The sequence below is a fragment of the Oryzias latipes genome, chromosome 6 (genome assembly GCF_053564925.1).
Source record: "Oryzias latipes strain Hd-rR chromosome 6, Olatipes_Hd-rR_3.1".
Lineage (NCBI taxonomy): Eukaryota > Metazoa > Chordata > Actinopteri > Beloniformes > Adrianichthyidae > Oryzias > Oryzias latipes.
The window spans coordinates 18,094,158-18,114,259 of NC_136242.1; the positions used below are offsets into that span (position 1 = coordinate 18,094,158).

Genomic DNA, 20,102 nt, shown 5'->3' on the forward strand with positions numbered 1-20,102 from the left:
AGCTAAACTCTTTAAATGCAACGGTTGGACTGGTTCAGGTTTTTGTTTTGTTTTTTGCTAGTTGACTACCTGTATAAACATAAACCTAGATCTCTATGATTCATTTTAGCCCCTACATGCAATGTGTTTCATTCTTGCTATTGAACAGTTGTCTTCACTCTGATTCTGCAGCCATTGGTGGCCACATCTAATGTGTAGTCTGTAATGACAGCATCAAGTGGATTAGTACCCCCTGCAGTCCGTGCTTTGTCCTCTGCACACGTGTTGATGCTCTTTACTGTACAAAAACACTCATTTGTGACTGTTTTACTGCAGAATGACATGCAACACATTTACATAGATGCATGAGATACCTGCATGGCTTCTTCGCTCTTCAATCTCTTGAAACATCACAGGAAGTAATTCAGAATTGAAAAGCATTTAAAAGTCTTTTCTAATTGTCGTTAGTTTGACTATTTTGTAATGCTTGCACGAAACAAAAACATAAGACAAGTGTTGGCATAAACTGACTGACTGAGAGTTGATTTAAGTAGTTTTTTTTTTCAAGTAGAACCTAAATCTTTTTTTATATATACAATTTCCATCTCCATCAATCAAAGTTTTTTTTTCTTAAATACTGCTTGTGTGCCACCAAAAAAAATCAATTTATAGCTTAAAAGCACTTTGTCTCAGTTGCACAGACAAAAGTTTGTATATGCTGTGTCATGATTCAACAGCTTCTTTTCTGCTTCTTCAGTTTGTACATTCCTCTCTCCGTGGTGTTTGTGTCACTGATACCCTCTCGGGAATTCATTAGTGGATGTGAAGAAGATTTAAATAGATATTGCTCTTAGCATAGCATAGTGACTGGATGGCTCAGTTGGCTGCGTGTAGGATTGGCGCATAGGAAGCAACAGTTCATTTCCCAGGGAACACGATTGGTTTCATTCAGTGTGGGTCCTTGGGCAAGACCCTTCCAACTACTGCCTGACCATGTATTCACAAGGGGGTCCGAGTCTCAGTTTCCCTGTGCCGGTCCCCAACCCAGATTAGATAAAGAGTTGTGTCAGGAAGGGCATCTGGCGTAAAAACCTCTGCCAAACCACCTGTGTGAATCAGTAAAAGCTGATTCCCTTTGGCGACCCTTGGAGATATTTGCCGAAAGGTGAACCTTTCGGCAAATATTGCTGTTTAGCTGTTTGCGTAACATGAATTCAATAAAACAAAGGACAGTTTTGGCTGAAGCTTGCTGAAAAGGCTACATGACACACCTGGTTTGTCTGTTTGACTTGACACAGTTTAACAAGGGCTTTTGTTGTCACTCCAACACAATTATGAATCTTGTGATCACCAGTAAAATGTATAATATAGATATAATTGGTGTCTTCAGATCATTGCTGACCCTTTTTAACCCTTGTGCTATCCTATGACCCCACCTTAACATTGACGTGTTCTCCCTACCATGACAAAGGTGGATAAAGTGAAGAGGATTTCATGTGATCCATGGACACCAGTGAAGATCACAAATCATTGAAGAAAAAAGGTTCAGCGCACTGTCTTGTGGGGTCTAGATAACCCAACTCCCAATGTTAAAGTTCCCAGGCACAAGGGTTAAAGTGTAAGGTGTCTTTCAATCATCCTGTGAACTTTAAAAATACCTTAACACCATGAGATTTTTGATTGTAAAGCTTATCTGTTCCTGATAAACTGCAATTCATTCTGACTGGACTGCATGAAGTGCTGTTTTAAATAGTGCTGATCCTTGTCCTTCCTTCTGCTCACCTTAAAAAAGGAGTTTACAATATGCAGTCCAGGATCAGCTTACCAAGTTTTCACTCACAACAGCACACAAGCATTTCAAATATAAAGTAGGGCAAAATATAGCATCAGGCTATGAGAACTCTGAACACTGTATTTACTGATGGTATTTTATTATGTTGTGTATACAACATATGTGTTTTTTTTTGTAGTGCTTCACCAACCTATAGTACAAAAAAAAAGTTTTTGAGTTTTTTTAAGATGTTAATCATTTATCATAGAATGTTCCAGTTTAAGGATTTATGAAAATGATGTATGCAAAATAAGTAAAAATAGGCCTTAATTTGTTCCTACATAAATAAAGGTTAAAAACATCCTTTGAACAACAAAGCAGGTGGGTGGTAAAGTAATATCTAATGCCAAGTAGTAGTTTGATTGCAGGACAATGTTTTGCATGGAGCAATATGTCTTTTAGGGGTTGTTCCTCAAAATTTGTGCTGAGACCCTTGAACATGAAACCTTCTTTTATACTGTAATTCTTTTATAAATCAGTGTTCTTCTGGACTCCTTTAATAAACATTGTCTGCAGTTCTTTCTGAACATACAGCTCAATGTATTGAACTTATAGGATATCACAATATATATGTTATGACACATCACAAATCCTTACAATCAGGGCTACGGTGGTATAGATAACGACTGACACCTAATCTGCTTAAATGAGTAAAAAAACATTAAATTATAAATACATTTAAAAGCAAAAAATGAATAATTTTATATATGAATGCAACAAACAGAATATTTGTATTTATTTGTATTTATACAATGTTTTCTTTTGTTTTTGTTTGTGAAAATAAATGTTTCATTTATCTCAATGTATTTACAGTAATTAGTAATTTCTTTTTATAACATTCATTCATGTTGTATGTACCAAAATAGACCAGATGGGGGCGCTTCAATCCCAAAAATGTAAAAAATCAAATGGGGGTGGGTGGGAAGAGCAAATAATTGGAACTCATAACACGGTGAACTTCATGTCACGCACTTTATTTCAAGCTTTAAACCAATTCTAAGCAACGGTATTTCTTACAACGCAATAACATTTTCTATGATGGAATAAAGTTTAAAGGAATAGTTTTTCCCCCCAGATATTTTAATCGACTAAATTATTTCAGAACATTGTGACAGTGACAGTACAGCTTGATTTGTATTATATGGGAGATTTCTGCCCGTTTCACTCTGCCACGCGCAGGGAGAGCAAGGATGCAGCAGTCACGCACGCTCACGCACCTCCACCTTCCTCCCCCTGGTGGCTGTGCTCCCGCATCACCGGCTCCCGTTGTGACTCTCTTTCGGTGAGGGATGCTGCAGTTCTCCTGCTGGTGCCTCATCCTCACATCCGCCTGATTTCTTGCTGCATCTCTCCTCACTGCCTTAACCACCACCACCACCACCATCCTCATCCTCCTCCTCCCATCCATCCACTGCGGGGTTCCTCTGCTCAGCACCTCTCTCTGTTGACTCCGTCCTCATTAGCTGGCTCAGGAGGTGGACACGAAATCTGCGGGAATGCGGTGCCTGGAATGACTGATCGTCACAGACTGGCTGTATTCATGGAGACAACACAAGACTGCGTCCGTGACAAACTTCAGCGAGGTAACCAAGGGGTGAACTGGCGCACAAAGCTGCAATATTGTATTGCATTAGAGATACGCAAAATAATACTAATTTAAAAGAAAACTTAAAGAAGGAAGTTTTTATCAGTACATGATGAAAACTAGTTTTGTTTTCAGAGACATTGAGCAGGAGTGTCGTTGGCTTCGTCCTACCTGTCCGATCGTATAGTCTATGGGATTACTTACTACTGCTGTCACCAACTGTCTTTTTACGTCGCTTGTCTGGACACAACCCTTTGCAATACTAATAGTTATGGTTCATCCTGTTTGTAGTCACATTAGGGTTCTGTATCTCTCAGGGAAACCTTGGCGAGGTCCCAGGAAAAGATGGCATTCTGGAATAGAAAACCTCACATTGGTATGTTTTCATTCAGTATTTATCTTTAAAAAATGTAAAAGGATGAGATTAAATGAGGGGTTAAAACCCTTAGTAGTCACCACCCTTATTACATTGTCTTTCTATACAATTTGTTGCTGTTTTTGTGGCAATATAGTACAGCTCCAGCTTCTTTTAAAGAGTCAGGCCCAGAAATATTTGGACAGTGACACAATCTTAATGATTTGGCCTCTGTAGGCCACTACATTGGATTTGAAATAAATAACTACAAAATAACTGCAGTGCAGGCTTTAAGGTTTAATTCAAGGGGTTGAACACAAATATATGATAAAACATGTAAGAATGATAGCTGTTTATGTGCAATTGCTCCTCATTTCAGGGGCTCAAAAGTAATTGGACAAAAGACATAACTCTAAGTGAAATGTAACTTGTCAATATTTTACTGAGAATTCTGTGCAGGCAGTGACTGCCTGGAGTCTGAAACACATGGGCATCAATGCTGGGTTTCCTCCTTTTTGCTTTTTCATGCCATAACTGTAACTGTCTTCGGTTGTTTTTTTGTTTGTGGGTCTTTCTACCTTAAGTTTTGTCTTGGTCAAGTGAAATGCATGCTCAACTGGGTTCAACTCTGGTGGTTGACTCGGCCATTGAAGAATATTGTTTGCTTCCAAAAAATCCTTGCATTATTTTTTGGATCATTGTCTATCTATACTGTGAAGCGCTGTCTAATCAACTTTGCAGCATTTGTCTTGATCTGAGCAAAACGTATGTCTCTATACACTTCAGAATTCATTCGGCTACTGTCTTTTGTCACATCATCAATGAACACACAAGTGCCACTGGACGCCATGCATGCTCATGCCATCACGCTACCTCCAGTATGTTTTACAAAAGATACAGTGTGCTTTGGATCATGAGCGGTTCCAGTTCTTCTCCAAACTTTCCTCTTTCCATCATTCTGGTACAGGTTGATCTTAGTCTCATCTTTCCAAAGAATGTTGTTCCAGAACCCAGCTGGCTTCTTCATGTGGTGATTGGCAAATTCAATTCTGACCTTTATGTTGATCAATGGTTTACACCTTGTGAGAAATCCTTTTATTCAGTCTTGTGAAGTCTTCTCTTTGTGGGGGAATTAGAAATTGATATACCTATTTCCTCATGAGTGTGCTTCACTTCAGTGGATGTTGTGGAGGAATTTTTCTTTATCATCAGAAGGATGCTGCGATCATCCAGCACTGTCGTCTTTCATGGAGGTCCAGGCCATTATGAGCTCCTATGCTCACTAGTACAGTCTTTCTTTCTCAGTATGTACCAAACTGTTGACTTGGCCACTTCCAACATTTATGCTCTCTTTCTGAAAGAGTTGTTCTTTTTTCTCAGCCCCAGAATGGTCTGTTTCATCTCCAGTGAGAGCTCCTTTGACTGCATGTTATGTGTTCTCAGCATCAACTTCTGAATGCAAATGCCATCCCTGGTATCAACTCCAGACATTTTAACTGTTTAATTGATGACAGGTTAATGATTAAAATTTAGTTACAAATTTAGAACAAACTCCATTTGGGCAGGAGTTGATATCCTCATAAAAAATATATGTTTTCTTCAATTGTTGTAGGCTAGGAGGCATCTCAAAATTTCTGGTAGAGGGTGAATTTTTAGATCCTCAAACTTGCATGCCTTCTCTAAATTGATCCTGACGAGGAGAAAAAAAAAAATATATATATATATATATTAGTGCTTCTAAATTGTACAAAACTGTTCATAAGCACTATGAAATACTAAGTTTAAGCAAACTGAAGGCTGTAAATAGCTTCACATTTAGTTAATAATTTAGTGTTGATGTTCTGAGCTCATGAGATCATTGTCCTGTTGTCCGTTGGTGCGAGTGCTATGCATAATTTAGCAACAGTTTAACTTTGTTGGAGGTGTTGAAAAACATCCACACATCCATGGTTTTTGCTCAGAACCTGCTGTTTCTGGGGTAGAATTGATCGCTTTAGCGGTGGTGCATGTTCTGTGAATGAGATTACTAAACTAAACAAGACCAGGCATAAAGACAGTTTTTTTTTTAAAGTCCAAACTTGTGCAACAGGGACATATGGAGGCAACCTGAACCCAGGTTTTGAAACTAAATTGCTGAATGCAGTTTTACAAGTATATATATATATATATATATATATATATATATATATATATATATATATATATATATATATATATATATATATATATATATATATATATATGTTATGTAAAACCATTGAAATACTTCAAACGTTTATTTATTCTAGTTTTAATGTTTTGGCCCACAAATAGTAGTATATTAAAATATGTCTTCAGGCTGATAAAAAAAAGTGTTTTCAGTAAAGATGTCAAGCTTTTGAAAACCTGTGTGGTTTTTTGTTATCTTTGAAATTCTAAAAATATTAATTAAGAAGGTGAATGTGTCTATAAGTGATTGCATATATTCTGGCAGGTGTTAGATAGCTTTCATGTTTACCAGGTGAGTTAATGAAATTTACTATTTCTTTTCCCCCAACACGTACAAAATCATGCCACAAACTACATAACCTAAACTATTTGTTATTTTGGTTATATTAGCTTGTCAAACACATATTTTGTATTTCCCATTAGTTTAAAAAACTATTTTGTATTTTTTATATTTTTTAAGCAATGTTATCAACATCAAAATCTCGGATAAAACTTAACATTTAGATTTTGCAATGTTATATCAGCACAAAGCAGTTAGGCTGTTGATAGTAAATTATGATTATGATCAGATTCTTAGATGCAAAAATGTCGGCCAGGATGCTTAATGAGTCCGGAAAACCTTAACGATATTAAAATGATGTAACACGGGGAATGTTTTTTACCCAAATTATGTAATGTTGCCATTTTTTGTCCACCTTTTTGTCTACTTATAAAGATTTAAGCGTATTATTTACGTCTTCATGTTTCTGAAATGTTCATTATTTGTAGAGAAAGAACGCAGAGTGAAAGCCAATTCACGGGAGTACAACGACAAGTTTCTTTATGCTGTGAGTAGATTTCATTTGCTTGATTCACATCTGAAGTCAGAAGGATTTAACTTATATTTAGCATGTTTCCTTCTTCAGGACAACCGCATCAAAACCTCAAAGTACAACATCTTTACCTTCCTACCTGTTAACCTGTTCGAGCAGTTCCAGAGGGTGGCAAATGCCTACTTTGTAGTACTGCTGATACTGCAGGTACAAAGATTTACTAAACAAACAAACAATTAAAAAATAAAATGGCTGAGTTGGCTTTTTAGGTGAAAGGACTCATACAGACTGCTTTCACAGCTAATTCCAGAAATCTCCTCTCTGTCTTGGTTCACCACCATTGTGCCTTTGGTTATGGTGCTGGTCATCACGGCTGTGAAGGACGCCACTGATGACTATGTCAGTCCCACTTTTGACATTTTTTAAGTTCTCGTCCTATAATTGACTTTTGTAAAACTTTCGTTCCTTTTCTTAAATTTCAGTTTAGACATAAAAGCGACCAGCAGGTCAACAACCGCAAGTCTCAGGTTCTCATCAGAGGGAGGTATTTACCTCCTTTCCATTTACATCCCACTGATCCTCCATCTGTCATCAACTGAAAATTAAATGTTCTTGTTTGTCTGTGAAGTTTACAGAAGGAGAAATGGATGAATGTTCGAGTGGGGGACATTATCAAACTAGAGAACAATCAGTTTGTAGCTGTGAGTACATTTGAACGTGTTGTGGTCAGACATGCCGACAAGAATCTGCTACTTCTGATAATGTTTGTGCTCTTGTTTTTTGTTCAATTCTTTCTAATCCGATTTAAAGCCATAATGAAAATAGAACTAGGTGGAAAGCCATAAAGGTTTCCTGTGGGAAAAGCAGGCTGCTGAGTGCGCTTGAAGGCTCAATAATGCAGATCAGTTCTTTGCTCCGTTTCCCTGCTGAACGTTTTGTACTGGATTTGTGCACAGGCAGACATCCTTCTTCTCTGCAGCAGTGAGCCCTATGGTCTGTGCTACATTGAAACTGCAGAGCTTGATGGGTGAGCACCGAAGAAACACGAAATAGAAGTCAACAAGTCATCCATATGAGCAGAGAAACACAATGTTCCCGTTTATCTGCTACATTTCCTCCGGAACAGAGAGACGAATCTGAAAGCCAGACAAGCTTTGAGCGTCACCTCAGATTTGGGAGATGTTTCAAAACTCCTCAACTTTGACGGTAAGAAAGAAAAAAATTATATATATATATGAAAAAAAATTACGATTTAAAAGATGGGCTGAAAAGAGGATTATTTATTGTATTTAAGATTCAATTCTGATATATTAGTCTTGCTGGGAGTCTGATTCTTGTCCTTGGGTCTCAGGAAAAGTCATCTGTGAGCCACCAAACAACAAGCTGGACAAATTTACAGGAACACTAAACTGGAGAGGCAATAAATATTCTCTTGATAATGGAAAAATGCTGCTGCGGGGCTGCATCCTCAGAAATACTGAATGGTGCTTTGGAATGGTCATCTTTGCTGGTATTTTATTTCTATCATCATCAATTTTTTTAAAATTAATGATTTTCATTGTCTTCACTCTTTACACAGTTCAGATTCTTTAAATGCTTTTTTTCTTCCAGCCTTTAAAATTGACGTTTTTTTTCTTTAAATAATTATAAATATGTTTTCCTTCCTTTGACAGGATTGCAAACCAAACTAATGCAGAACTGTGGGAAAACTAAATTTAAAAGGACTACTATAGATAAACTCATGAACACTTTAGTTTTGTGGGTAAGTGCTTCTTGCGTCTAAACTTTAACCAACATCAAATCTAAAGATTTCCTCCAATTCCAACACATATCCATTCAAAAATCATATGTTTCTGTTTTCTCAAATACAGTTATAGCCACACACATATGGAAGATGTTTTAATAGGCGTGTTTTTTTATATAATCTATTCATACTTTTATAAATCAGTTTTGCTATGTTTCAGATTTTTGCTTTTCTCATATGCATGGGGGTTATTTTGGCAACTGGGAACACAATTTGGGAGACCTGGATCGGCAGAGGATTTGAGATGTTTTTACCATGGACTAAGTTTCAGATCAGCACAGTTTTTTCTGGCTTCCTCACCTTCTGGTCCTACATCATCATCCTCAACACCGTTGTGCCGATCTCATTGTATGTCAGGTAAAGAGGCTGTTTTTTAAGTAAATTATCAAGTTTTTCAAAGCAAAATTCGACCAATTTTTTAAAACTAGGGAGTTTTTTTTCTTCCTCAGTGTGGAAGTTCTGCGGCTTGGTCACAGTTTCTTCATAAACTGGGACGTTAAGATGCACAACCGTCAGACAAACACTGCAGCTGTAGCTCGCACCACCACCCTGAATGAGGAGCTTGGTCAGGTCGAGTTCATCTTCTCTGACAAGACCGGCACGCTCACTCAGAACATCATGGTCTTCAGCAAGTGCTCCATCAATGGAACAATTTACGGTATTAACTGACTCTCTATTCATTTGTATTTTGGTTTACATTTATGAAGAGATTTTACTTTACATTTATTTCACGAACAGTGCAGGTTAAACCTACAGTCAAAGGGAAATGAGCTCAAAAATGAAATATTTTAATTAAATGAATATATTTGGCCAAACATTTTGACTTTAAAAACATCCACATTGACCCTGAGAATAAAATTAATTACAAAAGTACAGAACATTTCTTAGGTAACAGAATAAAAGTGAAAAAAATCTAACTTATTTGTAACATTTTCTTCTCCTAGGTGATGTCTATGATGAATTTGGTCACAGGATGGAAATCACTGAGGTAAGTAGTTCATAAGTACGTATTCTTTAGCACAAGAACAATGCCTTTAAACATAGGTGCCTCTTGTCTCCCTAGAAAACAGCCTGTGTGGACTTTTCCTATAATCTCCTCTCGGATGGTGCATTTAAGTTCTACGATAACACCCTGGTCGAAGCAGTGAAACAGAAAGATCCTGCAGTGCAGGAGTTTTTCAGACTGCTGGCTTTGTGCCACACTGTCATGTCAGAGGAGAGTGAAGGTAATCTGTGGCTAAGTTCATGTAACGGCACGTACAATTTACAGCGGCACTGAAAAGTACCATCAGTTTTCCTGGTTTTTACTCCATTTGTTATAGGAAAGCTGGTGTACCAAGCCCAGTCACCAGACGAGGCAGCGTTAGTCACTGCTGCAAGGAATTTTGGTTTTGCTTTTTGGGCTCGAACCCCAGAAAGTATCACTGTATGCGAGATGGGACAAGTTGTCACCTACCAGCTGCTGGCCATACTGGACTTCAACAACACGCGCAAGAGGATGAGTGTCATTGGTTAGATTTTCTCTCAAAATTGCAAAGCTATAAACTAAACTACAATGTTTAAAATGCACTGTAAACTAAATGTTTAATTATACAAGCAGTACATTGTCTTTTTTTTCCAAAGTTAAACCTTAAGTAAAGATAACATTTAACGTGTTGCTCTACTTTGTTTTGTTCAGTAAGAGATGCACAGGGAAGACTTAGATTATACTGCAAAGGAGCTGACACGATTATCTTTGATCTTCTGGATCCGTCCAGCACAGACCTCATGCACACTACATCCGAACAACTCAATGTGGGTCTCCTCTGCTTAATTAGCATTACATGTTTTCTCTTCTTTGGGGTTGTTTTTCTTGTTGTGTCCAATTCTAGATGTGTATTAGTGTCGTCCATCAGATGATACCTGCTGACTTTAATGCTCAAAAACACATTGCTCAATCTAAATGATTTAGTTTCAACTCTTAGAAAAATGTGAAAGGAATAATAAAAAAAATAATTATTTCTCGATCATTACTTGCTCTTTGCTCTAGCTTAGCATACATTTTAAAAACCTTTTTTGATTTCTAAAATATGTTTGTTCAGACTAACTGAAGAGTTAAGCATGAAATTGCCCAATGCTGTTTTTTTTACGCCTATTAATCGATTTTTCTCAAAAATTGTTTTCAAAGGAATTTGCAGGAGAAGGGCTTCGAACTCTAGCTCTGGCCTACAAAGATCTCGATGAGGAATACTGTGATGTTTGGATGAAGAAGTTTCTATTTGTCAGTGCCGTGCTTGAGAACCGTGAAGATCAGCTTGCTGCTCTCTACGAGGAGATCGAACGGGGCATGAAGGTAAAACTGACCTCCTTCTGTTAACATTTTTAAAGCGACTGATCCCATTTGAACTGTAGACTGACCGCTGACATCTTTGAAGCTTCTAGGAGCAACAGCTATTGAGGACAAACTTCAGGAGGGAGTGCCAGAAACAATTTCCAAATTGAATCTGGCTAATATTAAAATTTGGGTTTTAACAGGAGACAAACAAGGTGGGTTTTTTATATTGAAGAAATCAGAATTTTGCTTCTAACTTGACATTATTTTTTTTATTATCACCTATAGTGAGCTGAACAGATTTAAACTGTAATTTTCAGAAACAGCAGTGAACATCGGCTACTCCTGCAACATGCTGCGAGATGACATGACTGATGTGTTTGTTGTCTCCGGCCACACACTTACGGAAGTGCAGCAGCAACTCAGGTGACCATCTGCTGATATTCTTGCACTAAATATTTCAGAAAAAGGGAAAGAAAGCTGATACTTTTGAGCAACATGACTCAAATGTAGGGCTGCACAGTGGAACAGTGCTTAACAGAAGACCCTGGTTCAAATCCCAGCAGGGGCCCCACTATGTGGAGACTGCTTGCTCTCCATGTGCATGTGAGGGATTCTGCAGGCACTCCAGGTTCCTCCTACAGTCCAAGAACATGATTTAACAGTTATTTGGTTTCCAGAAGTTGTCCCTATAGGCATGAGGTTGTGACCTGTTCAGGGGGTAACCTGCCATTGCCCAACAGGAGCTGGGTTGGGTCATGCAGCCCATGACCCTGAAAGAGATTTAGCAGGTTCTGAGGATGAATTGAGTTAGAGGCTGTTATGGTTACTGTATAGTTACAGGTACTGTCAAAAAAAAAAGTACATTTTATCTGCTTTAAATTTTCCCCCAGGGAGGCTAAAGAGCGCATCCTCAGTTTGAGTCGAGTCAGTGACGCAAGAAATGATGAGGAGAACGACATGTTTGCAGATGATTCAGTGTTTGAAGAAGCCATCATAACAGAGTATGCCTTAGTCATCAACGGACACAGTTTGGTAAGAAAACTATCTTTTTTTAACCCTTGTGCTGTCCTAGGCACTTTAACGTTGGGAGTTGGGTCATCTAGACCCACTAGACAGTGCTCTGAACCTTTTTCTTCAATGATTTGTGATCTTCACTGGTGTCCATGGATTACAGGAAATCTTTCCACCTTTATCCACCGTTGTCGTGGTAGGGAGAACACGTCAATGTAAGGGTGGGGTCATCTAAGATAGCACAAGGGTTACATGTTTATTTAGCCTTTTTTTTGTTTTTTGTCCAAGATGACTGTAGCCCTTGCTGTGCTGCTTGTTTACCTGCTGCTGACTTAACACAGTTTAATTAGCAGGAACCTGCTGTGCTCCTCTGGGTCATCAGCTCTACCTCAAGTTTTCATTAACATTCACTTTGTCCTCTCTTGCCACGCCTTTGGCAGTGTGCCTGATCTGCTGCTCACTGTGGATGCTGCTCCATGATGCCTCTGCAGGGGTGATGCAAAGTGATGGCATGTTTAAAAAATGTGATGTATGTTTGCCCTGCAGGCTCACGCTCTGGAGCCCCAGCTGGAAATCGTGTTTCTGGACCTGGCCTGTTTGTGTAAAACTGTCATCTGCTGTCGGGTCACTCCGATGCAGAAAGCTCAGGTGGTGGAGCTGGTGAGGAAGCACAAGAGGGCCGTCACTCTGGCTGTGGGAGACGGAGCAAACGACGTCAGCATGATCAAGAGTAAGAAGGACCAGCATTAAGCCTAATTTGTTTGTCTTATATTGTTTTTGAAGTCCTACCAACATATTTTCCTTGTAAAAGGATCCATCATTTCATGCCTCTGGTTTGAAACAAATCTGTTCAAATCTGACAAGAAAGAATAAGCTTCTGCTTGATTCCTTTTAAATTTTTGGATGACTTAATGCATCAAAAGGTCAGCAGTGGCTCAGGCGGTTGAGCAGGTTGTCCAATGATCGAAGGGTCGGCGGGTCGATCCCCGCTCCCCCCAGCCAACTGTCGTTGTGTCCTTGGGCAAGACACTTCACCCTCCTTGCCTCCAGTGTGGCTCCACTGGCCTGTAAATGTGTATGAATCATCCCGGTGATGGTCAGAGGGGCCGGAGGCGCGAACTGGCAGCCACGCCTCTGTCAGTCTGCCCCAGGGCAGCTGTGGCTACAACCATAGCTTACCATCACCAAGTATGAATGAGGAGTGAATGAATAATGGACACACTGTAAGTGCTTTGAATGTCTGGAAAAGCACAAAAGATAAATCTAATCCATTATTATTAAAAGCTTTATTGTTGCAAATAAAAAATCTGATTATGAGTGCAGGAGGTGAAGAAGAGAATAATTCTAGTAATTATTCATAAAATTTAGCAAAAACGGGTGTGTTCTTGTTGCTGCCATCCTTAGAGTAAAAGTGTAATTTTTTTATTTAACCGAAATTGTCCATAAGCTGAGTCTCAGTGGCTGAATATTTACCACCTGGGTAAAACCCTTACAGAGTAAACACTGGATCATGTGAAATATAAAACAGTATTTGTTTTTAAAAGATTTTCATGTAATCGCCCTTTCACTGGTATTTTATAAACTCTATTTTTCTAAATAAAGAAGGAAATAAAATTCAACTACAGTGAGCCTAAAGCTGTACGGCATCTGTGCTGCTACTTTGGTTTTGGAAAATAAATGTTCCCCCTAAAAATAAAGGGATTTTTCTATCTGAAAAAATTAAAACTAACAATAATTTTATTTGTTTTCAATAACATATCAGGAACCTGAAGCTGGAAAAAAGTCAAATTTCTCTTTAAACATGATTTTTGAACTCACAGAATGGCATAATTTTGTTTCTAATAGTTCTATAGCATTCGTTATATTCATCTTTTGATTAACAAATATTTTTGCTGCATTTCATAGTTCAATGTCCTTCAAACTTGACCAGATCCTTATTGCGTGCTCCTCTTCTCAGCTTCTCATATCGGTGTTGGCATCAGTGGTCAGGAGGGAATGCAGGCTGTTCTGGCCTCTGACTACTCATTTGCTCAGTTTCGGTATCTGCAGAGGCTCCTGCTGGTACACGGACGCTGGTCCTATTTCCGTATGTCCAATTTTTTAAGTTACTTTTTCTACAAAAACTTTGCCTTTACCCTGGTTCACTTCTGGTACGGCTTCTTCTGTGGTTTTTCAGCACAGGTGGGTGAATTCAAATCTATCCGTTTCAAAGCAATGTACAATTTTGGAAAACGGAATCGTTCATACATTTTTTGCTTTCACAGACTGTGTATGACCAGTGGTTCATAACCCTCTTCAACATTGTCTACACTTCTTTGCCAGTGCTAGCGATGGGACTTTTTGATCAGGTGAGGCCCTGATAAAAACAATAATAGTATAATAATAATAATAATAATAATAATATTATGGTTTATAATCAAGACATAAGTGTAAAATATCATGCCTTTAAAGCTTCACGCATTTTTATGAAATAAAAAAATCAAATCACTCAGCTAAATCATGCAATTACGTCACTAATAACTTCCCAAAATTGTGAAATGAAAAAAATAAATGACCAACAGAATGATTCTAAATGTTTCTGAGAGCCTAAATCCACAGTAAGACAATATACTTCGTGTATTTTTTGGTTATTTTCACTACTAAAATCAAAGCTGCATACAGTGTGGATGTGTTCCTCCACTCACCATCTAATGTGCCACTTGAGCCCAGTGTTTTCGTAAAATGCCTATTATTACTGCAATGTTTCCTCGCTTTTGTCCCTGCAGGATGTTAACGACCAGAACAGCCTTCGCCATCCGAGTTTGTACAAATCCGGGCAGAACAATCTTTTCTTCAACAAGCGGCAGTTTTTCCTGTGCACCGTGCACGGCATGACCACATCATTCCTGCTTTTCTTTATTCCCTACGGAGCATTCTCTGTTATGGTGAAAGAAGACGGGTCCCACTCCTCAGACCAGCAAACGTTTTCCATCACCATAGCAACATCTTTGGTCATTGTTGTGAGTGTTCAGGTGAGCCTCAGAACTTAGCGAGTCCAAACTGAGGCAGTTATAAAATCTCATACTAAAGTGTGATGCTTTTAACTTTCTAGATTGGACTGGACACGCATTACTGGACTGCAGTCAACCATCTGTTCGTATGGGGAAGTTTGGCAATGTACTTTGCAATATTGTTTGCCATGCAAAGTGATGGATTGTTTGGTGTTTTTTCAAATATCTTTTCATTTGTTGGTGAGTTTGGCTCAATGCAATGCCTGTAAGACAAAGGAAATCCAGTTGTGAATAAATGTTATTCTGTGTCTCTTCAGGAGCGGCTCGTAACTGTCTTTCAGAGAAGAGCGTGTGGCTAGTCATTCTGCTCACCACTGCAGTGTGTATTGTGCCTGATTTATTTGTTAGATCCATACGAGCCAGCCTCTTCCCAACTCAAACAGACAAGGTACACAAAGTTCAAAATCCTTGACTCCAAGCAGAAAACTGCTCATGCATTTTTAAAATTTATAATCCACCTTTTAAATTATTTTCATCATCTAATCCAAGGATGTGTATCTGATGGGATTTTTCTTTAAAATTCCTCATTGTTTCCACAGGTGCGTCAACTCCAGCAGTCATGTAAGAGTCAGAGACCAGAGGAGCAGAACCTGAGGCGAGCACGCAGGACAAGCTCTCGCCGCTCCGCCTACGCCTTCTCCCACCAGGAGGGCTTTGGAGAGCTCATCACCTCCGGCAAAAACATGAGGACAAGCAGAGTCTCCTCCACATGCTCCTATGAAAGAACAGCGCCGAGCTCCAAGTGGATCGAAAATGTGATCAAGAGAACAAACGCAGTCTCATGCATCTCCTTTGGAAGCCCAAACAAGCAGCACCAGAGTCTAAAGCAACCGGACAGACTTAACTGTTGATGAGGGACACTTTACAGAAATCCATGTGAGTGGACCCCCAGTGTAAGCACAAGCTACCAGTGTCCTTCATTGGGGTTAGCCCATGCTCAAATTAAAAACACAAACATACCTCTTTTTTTATACCAAGTAATTTAAAATAGTGTCATTGATCTGTTTATTAGTATAGAGGAAAGAAGATCAATTAAAAGAAAATAAAAATGATGAACACATTGGAAATACGCCTGTTACATTAGACATTAGTTGTTAAAGTATGAAAAATTGGTAATCTCTGTTAAAATATAAAATGTGTTTCTCTCTCACCATTAATCAGATGCAATTTCTTTTTACAGGAAAAAGGCTCTAAATCATCAGCTCTGATCACAAGTTATTAAAAGTGGAAATCAATGAGTTTTAACTTTCTAGTTAAGTTTTCAAGAAATATATAAAATATAAATGTATTTATTAAATTAAAGGACATTTTTTGGAATGAACCTGTTGAACAAAAGCACAATCTGTCTAAAAAAACTGGAATACTAATGCCACATCTTCCTTGTGAGGTTCAATCTGTTGTTTTTGTTGAAGACAACTGTGTGTGTTACTTGATTTTTGATCAATGTTCACCTGAATGTATTCAAAAACATAAGGACGCATTGTAATATCTAAAAATATGAATTGCAAACAATACAAACAAAGACAAGATGTTCAGTTGCAGAAAACCAAGAAATGTCGTGGAACAGATTAAAGATTGTTTTTTTTAATAAAGTGATCATGTCAAAACGCATTAAAAATGACTGTTTTTGTTTTTCTCCAGCACTTCAGGGATAGGTAGCATATATTGAAGCTGTAAAATGAAAAATATCTGAGCTTTGAGTTATTCAGATAGCAAAGATTTAGAGTGTGGAACCTGCAAAGAGGCAGTATGAGGTATAAAAACATCTGAAATAAGGTTGTTTTGATGATAAATATGTGCAGCTATGTGCATACTTTTTATGTATACTATTTTATTTTAAAATGCCAAGAAAATATTTGACTTTTCAGTACCTTTGTTAAGTAAGAAGTTGATTCAGTTGTATATTTATTATAAAACATGAACTATAAATCAAGAAGAGTATTCTGAAGAAACACTTGAGAAATATTTCAGCCCTTATATTCCACCTTTAAGAGTTCAATTGAAACCCCAACAACCATCCGTGCATGTAAAGGATGGTCAGAAGTCCCTTATTTCCCATAGCTGTTTCTGCATTTTTGAAAAGAAAAAAAAAATGATTGCAACAAAAGTTTTAGTCCTCCAGGAAAAGTGCAGCTCCTCCAGCCGGCTTTGAAACAAACAAACTTTGTTTTTCCATAGCCGCCCTGCGGGGGTCGGGGGTGTAGTATGCATCTCTGACAGCTTTTAGGAAAGACTCCATCTTCTTACTGGGAACCATGGAGACGGCACAGCCTCCCCATCCGGCTCCTGTCAACCGGGATCCAACGGCCCCCGACTTTCTGTGTTCAGATAAAACAGCAAAGATCATTTTAGAGATTGAATACTACAAAGTCAGCCCATTAATCTTTTTCTTGAATATCAGGATGGGCTGCAGGAATAAAGGAGAACCCATTAAAATGCTATTTATCTCACTGAAGGAAAGCAAGCGTTTAATAGGTTACAATCAATACAAATCAATCAGTGTTTAAAAAAATCTAAAGGGAGTTCTTTTTTTTCCCCACATTCTCCTCTTATTTCACATCTTGCTGACATTTACTAAGTTGGGCTAAAAAAAAAATGCTGGAGTTTGACTTGTGGTTTTGAAGGAAAAAAATCCAAACTGTCCAGAAGGTGGCAGTAAAGGAAAACTCCAGCAACCTATCATGTTGATCGACCAAATCACAGTCAAGAGACTTCGGTGATTACAAGGTAAAAACTGAGAAAGTTAGTTAACAGATATTCTGGAGCAATTTTAACAACACTTCAAATGGATTTGTCACAGTAAAGTCATTCCCTGAGGCCTTTTTTACTGTAGTGTAATAATCTTAAAAACTCAGACAGCTTTGTGGGGCAATTTGTAAAACAGTTTGATAAATCATAAGAAAGTATCTTTCAGAAAAGAAAACCTACAGAGCAGCGAAATAATTTCTGATAAATCTCTAAAATGGTCAAATGTGACCTGCAGGACTTACAGACAGATGTCCACCAGTTGGTCCAGTTCAGGACAGCTGCATTCATAGAGGTCTCTGCAGCTCACATGGCTCTGGTTCATCAGATCCCCCAGGAGACGTATGGCGTCGACCGGTTCAGAGTCACAGACGCTCTTGAAGCTCATCACCCGAGCAGCTTCACCGTACACATGTTTGCTCCGCTGGTAAAGCTTAAAGTGCGTTTCTAGGAGACAAGACGTAAGATGCAAATGTCATCTTTAGTGCACATGCAAAAATGATGTTCATGGAGTTTAAATAATATAAACTCACTTTTAACTTGACTATTAAGCTAAAGAAAAACACTTAAACTCCTATTCAGAGTTGAGATTTAAAGAAAATCTTGACCAAATAACTGAGTTAATTTGCAGATGTGAGCTGTTACACACCCTGCTGGGTGTTGGCACTCAGCACTTCTGTTGAGAACTTCTCCGAGGTGATGCTCAGGAGCTTGCAGATCTCCTCCCGAGTGTACGGTTCAGGATGAAACACCTCCTCCACCATGGCCAGCATCTCCTCCAGAGAGGCATTCAGTTCAGTCTGAACCTGAGACAGCTTGGACACTTTGCTTGGGTCCAGACCACGATGATGCGCCAGCATCTGCATCCACACAAACAACACAGGTTCAAAACCAGTCGAATGAAGCTGGAGATTTTAAAAAAGACCAAAAATTAACTTTAGCATGCAGCTTCAAACTCCACCTTTGTGGCAATCCGGCACTCCACCACACGGATGTTGTAGTGAGAGGAGGCGGCTTTGTTCATCTCCTTGCAACAGTTGGAAATCACAAATACAGCTCCCTCTGGAAGCTTCACATCAGTGGCCCGCAGAGGGTGAAACTCTATCAGCTTTGCCTGACAATAGATGCAAAAATTAATGCACACTTTTGTTTAAGGGTTACCTTTTAAGGAAAAAAGACTGATGGAAAACAGGTACACACAGTGCCTTTTTCTGCCAGAAAAGAAATGGACTGGTCCATGCCTCCCCCCTCTGTACCGATGTAGCGCTCACATTTGGCACATATCTCAGCAAGAGCCACCTGGAGGAATAAATGCACATAAACAGAGGGCTTCGAAGTATCTTCGTATTTATCCTCTTAGTAAGGATTTTACCTTGGAAAGGGATTTCTGATTGGCTTCCATAGTTAACAGACCAGCACAACAAACCAAAGCACTTGAGCTCGATAGACCGGAACTGGGAGGAATAGATCCATCTACCACACAGGACATCCCAGCCAAACGAGGGATCCCAAACTTCTCCTGCAGGAAAAAAAACACTCACAGCAACAAAAACTGTACAAATATTTATTTTCATTCCAGGTCAATTATTTCAGACATTACATAACAAACACATCATACCTGGATACCTTTAACTCCACAGAGAAAATAATAATACCACTTTGGGTCGTCTTTGTTTATGGCGATGTCCTCTGAGCATGACACTTTATAATCTCTGCAGATGACCAAAAACACGTTTGTAATGCAAGAAATCCTAACAATCAACCATTTAGGAAGAATTAAAATGATATCTGGTCTCTTACTTATATTGAGGATTTATGTTTGCCAGTTGGATCATTCCAGAGTTGTTTACAGACACAGCTGCAAGGATGTTCTGCTCAATGGCCATCGGCAGTACAGAATAACCGCAGTAATCAATGTGTTCCCCTGGTAAATGTATTACAAGAAAATAAAGAAAGAAAAGTGTCCCAGTGAGATCAAATGACTTGTATTAATGAAAAAAACATCAATTTATTTAGTTATGATGATAACACAGAAAAATGGAGCATTTAGTTTACCTATTAGATTAACTCTTCCAGGTGCACACGTGTAGAATAGTGGGGATTCTCCATACTTGGCTTCAAATGCATTTTTCAGGTTTTTCAACCTGCAGATGACACTATATTCAAGTAAATAAGAGCCACACGGTTGCCTCTTTCCCTCAACTGTCCTCATTTGTCATCTCACCTTTGATTTGTAGCAATCGATGTCTTTATCTTGGGTGGGTTTGAGGCCATTTTTCACCTGATTTGGAATAATCTGGGTGTTTACGTGGTCCCACGACGTTAAATTGGGGAAGTGGTGAGCAGCCTGTGTCCTGTCAGCTGACTAAAATCCTGGATCTGAAACCGCTGAACTCCAGTCAGCTAAA

At 38.7% G+C, this 20,102-nt stretch overlaps 2 protein-coding genes across 11 annotated transcripts; one reads left to right on the forward strand and one right to left on the reverse strand.

Moving 5' to 3' along the window:
• The first annotated feature begins 2,924 nt into the window (after positions 1-2,924).
• atp8b4 (ATPase phospholipid transporting 8B4) lies at positions 2,925-16,567 on the forward strand. Of its 9 annotated transcripts, XM_020703944.3 has the most exons (29): positions 2,966-3,092; positions 3,274-3,393; positions 3,713-3,771; positions 6,727-6,785; positions 6,864-6,977; positions 7,071-7,169; positions 7,253-7,314; positions 7,399-7,471; positions 7,727-7,797; positions 7,897-7,976; positions 8,122-8,280; positions 8,444-8,532; positions 8,735-8,931; positions 9,024-9,232; positions 9,519-9,562; positions 9,638-9,800; positions 9,897-10,085; positions 10,253-10,368; positions 10,742-10,906; positions 10,989-11,100; positions 11,206-11,311; positions 11,779-11,920; positions 12,446-12,629; positions 13,857-14,080; positions 14,164-14,247; positions 14,665-14,910; positions 14,991-15,129; positions 15,207-15,337; positions 15,489-16,567. In XM_020703944.3, exons 3-29 carry the CDS (start codon positions 3,741-3,743, stop codon positions 15,798-15,800), a joined length of 3,600 nt encoding a protein of 1,199 aa, XP_020559603.1. In that variant the 5' UTR covers positions 2,966-3,092; positions 3,274-3,393; positions 3,713-3,740; the 3' UTR covers positions 15,801-16,567. The 9 variants fall into 9 exon arrangements, with proteins under 9 accessions (XP_078804769.1, XP_078804768.1, XP_078804767.1 ...); XM_020703947.3 differs by having other exon boundaries at positions 3,073-3,393; positions 7,152-7,169; XM_078948644.1 differs by lacking the exons at positions 7,071-7,169; positions 7,253-7,314; positions 7,399-7,471 and having other exon boundaries at positions 3,073-3,393.
• galk2 (galactokinase 2) lies at positions 16,518-20,058 on the reverse strand. 2 transcript variants are annotated; one of them, XM_011475997.4, is made up of 10 exons: positions 19,919-20,058; positions 19,750-19,850; positions 19,495-19,618; positions 19,313-19,406; positions 19,067-19,213; positions 18,895-18,993; positions 18,656-18,808; positions 18,344-18,554; positions 17,940-18,141; positions 16,518-17,267 (listed from the first exon to the last, which is right to left on the reverse strand). In XM_011475997.4, exons 1-10 carry the CDS (start codon positions 19,966-19,968, stop codon positions 17,060-17,062), a joined length of 1,389 nt encoding a protein of 462 aa, XP_011474299.1. In that variant the 5' UTR covers positions 19,969-20,058; the 3' UTR covers positions 16,518-17,059. The 2 variants fall into 2 exon arrangements, with proteins under 2 accessions (XP_011474299.1, XP_004069615.1); XM_004069567.5 differs by having other exon boundaries at positions 19,750-19,838; positions 19,919-20,057.
• Positions 20,059-20,102: the final 44 nt, after the last annotated feature.

Bases quoted from the DNA above. Each gene is read 5' to 3' on its own strand.
- atp8b4 (XM_078948641.1), top strand. From the start codon at position 2,952: ATGGGAGATTTCTGCCCGTTTCACTCTGCCACGCGCAGGGAGAGCAAG. The intron at 11,101-11,205 runs GTGGGTTTTTTA...TGTAATTTTCAG, and splicing joins TTTAACAGGAGACAAACAAG to AAACAGCAGTGAACATCGGC. The intron at 14,248-14,664 runs GTGAGGCCCTGA...TTGTCCCTGCAG, and splicing joins CGATGGGACTTTTTGATCAG to GATGTTAACGACCAGAACAG.
- galk2 (XM_011475997.4), bottom strand. From the start codon at position 19,968: ATGGCCTCAAACCCACCCAAGATAAAGACATCGATTGCTACAAATCAA. The intron at 18,142-18,343 runs GTGTGTAACAGC...CTTGTCTCCTAG, and splicing joins GAGTGCCAACACCCAGCAGG to AAACGCACTTTAAGCTTTAC. The intron at 17,268-17,939 runs GTAAGTCCTGCA...ATCTGAACACAG, and splicing joins CAACTGGTGGACATCTGTCT to AAAGTCGGGGGCCGTTGGAT.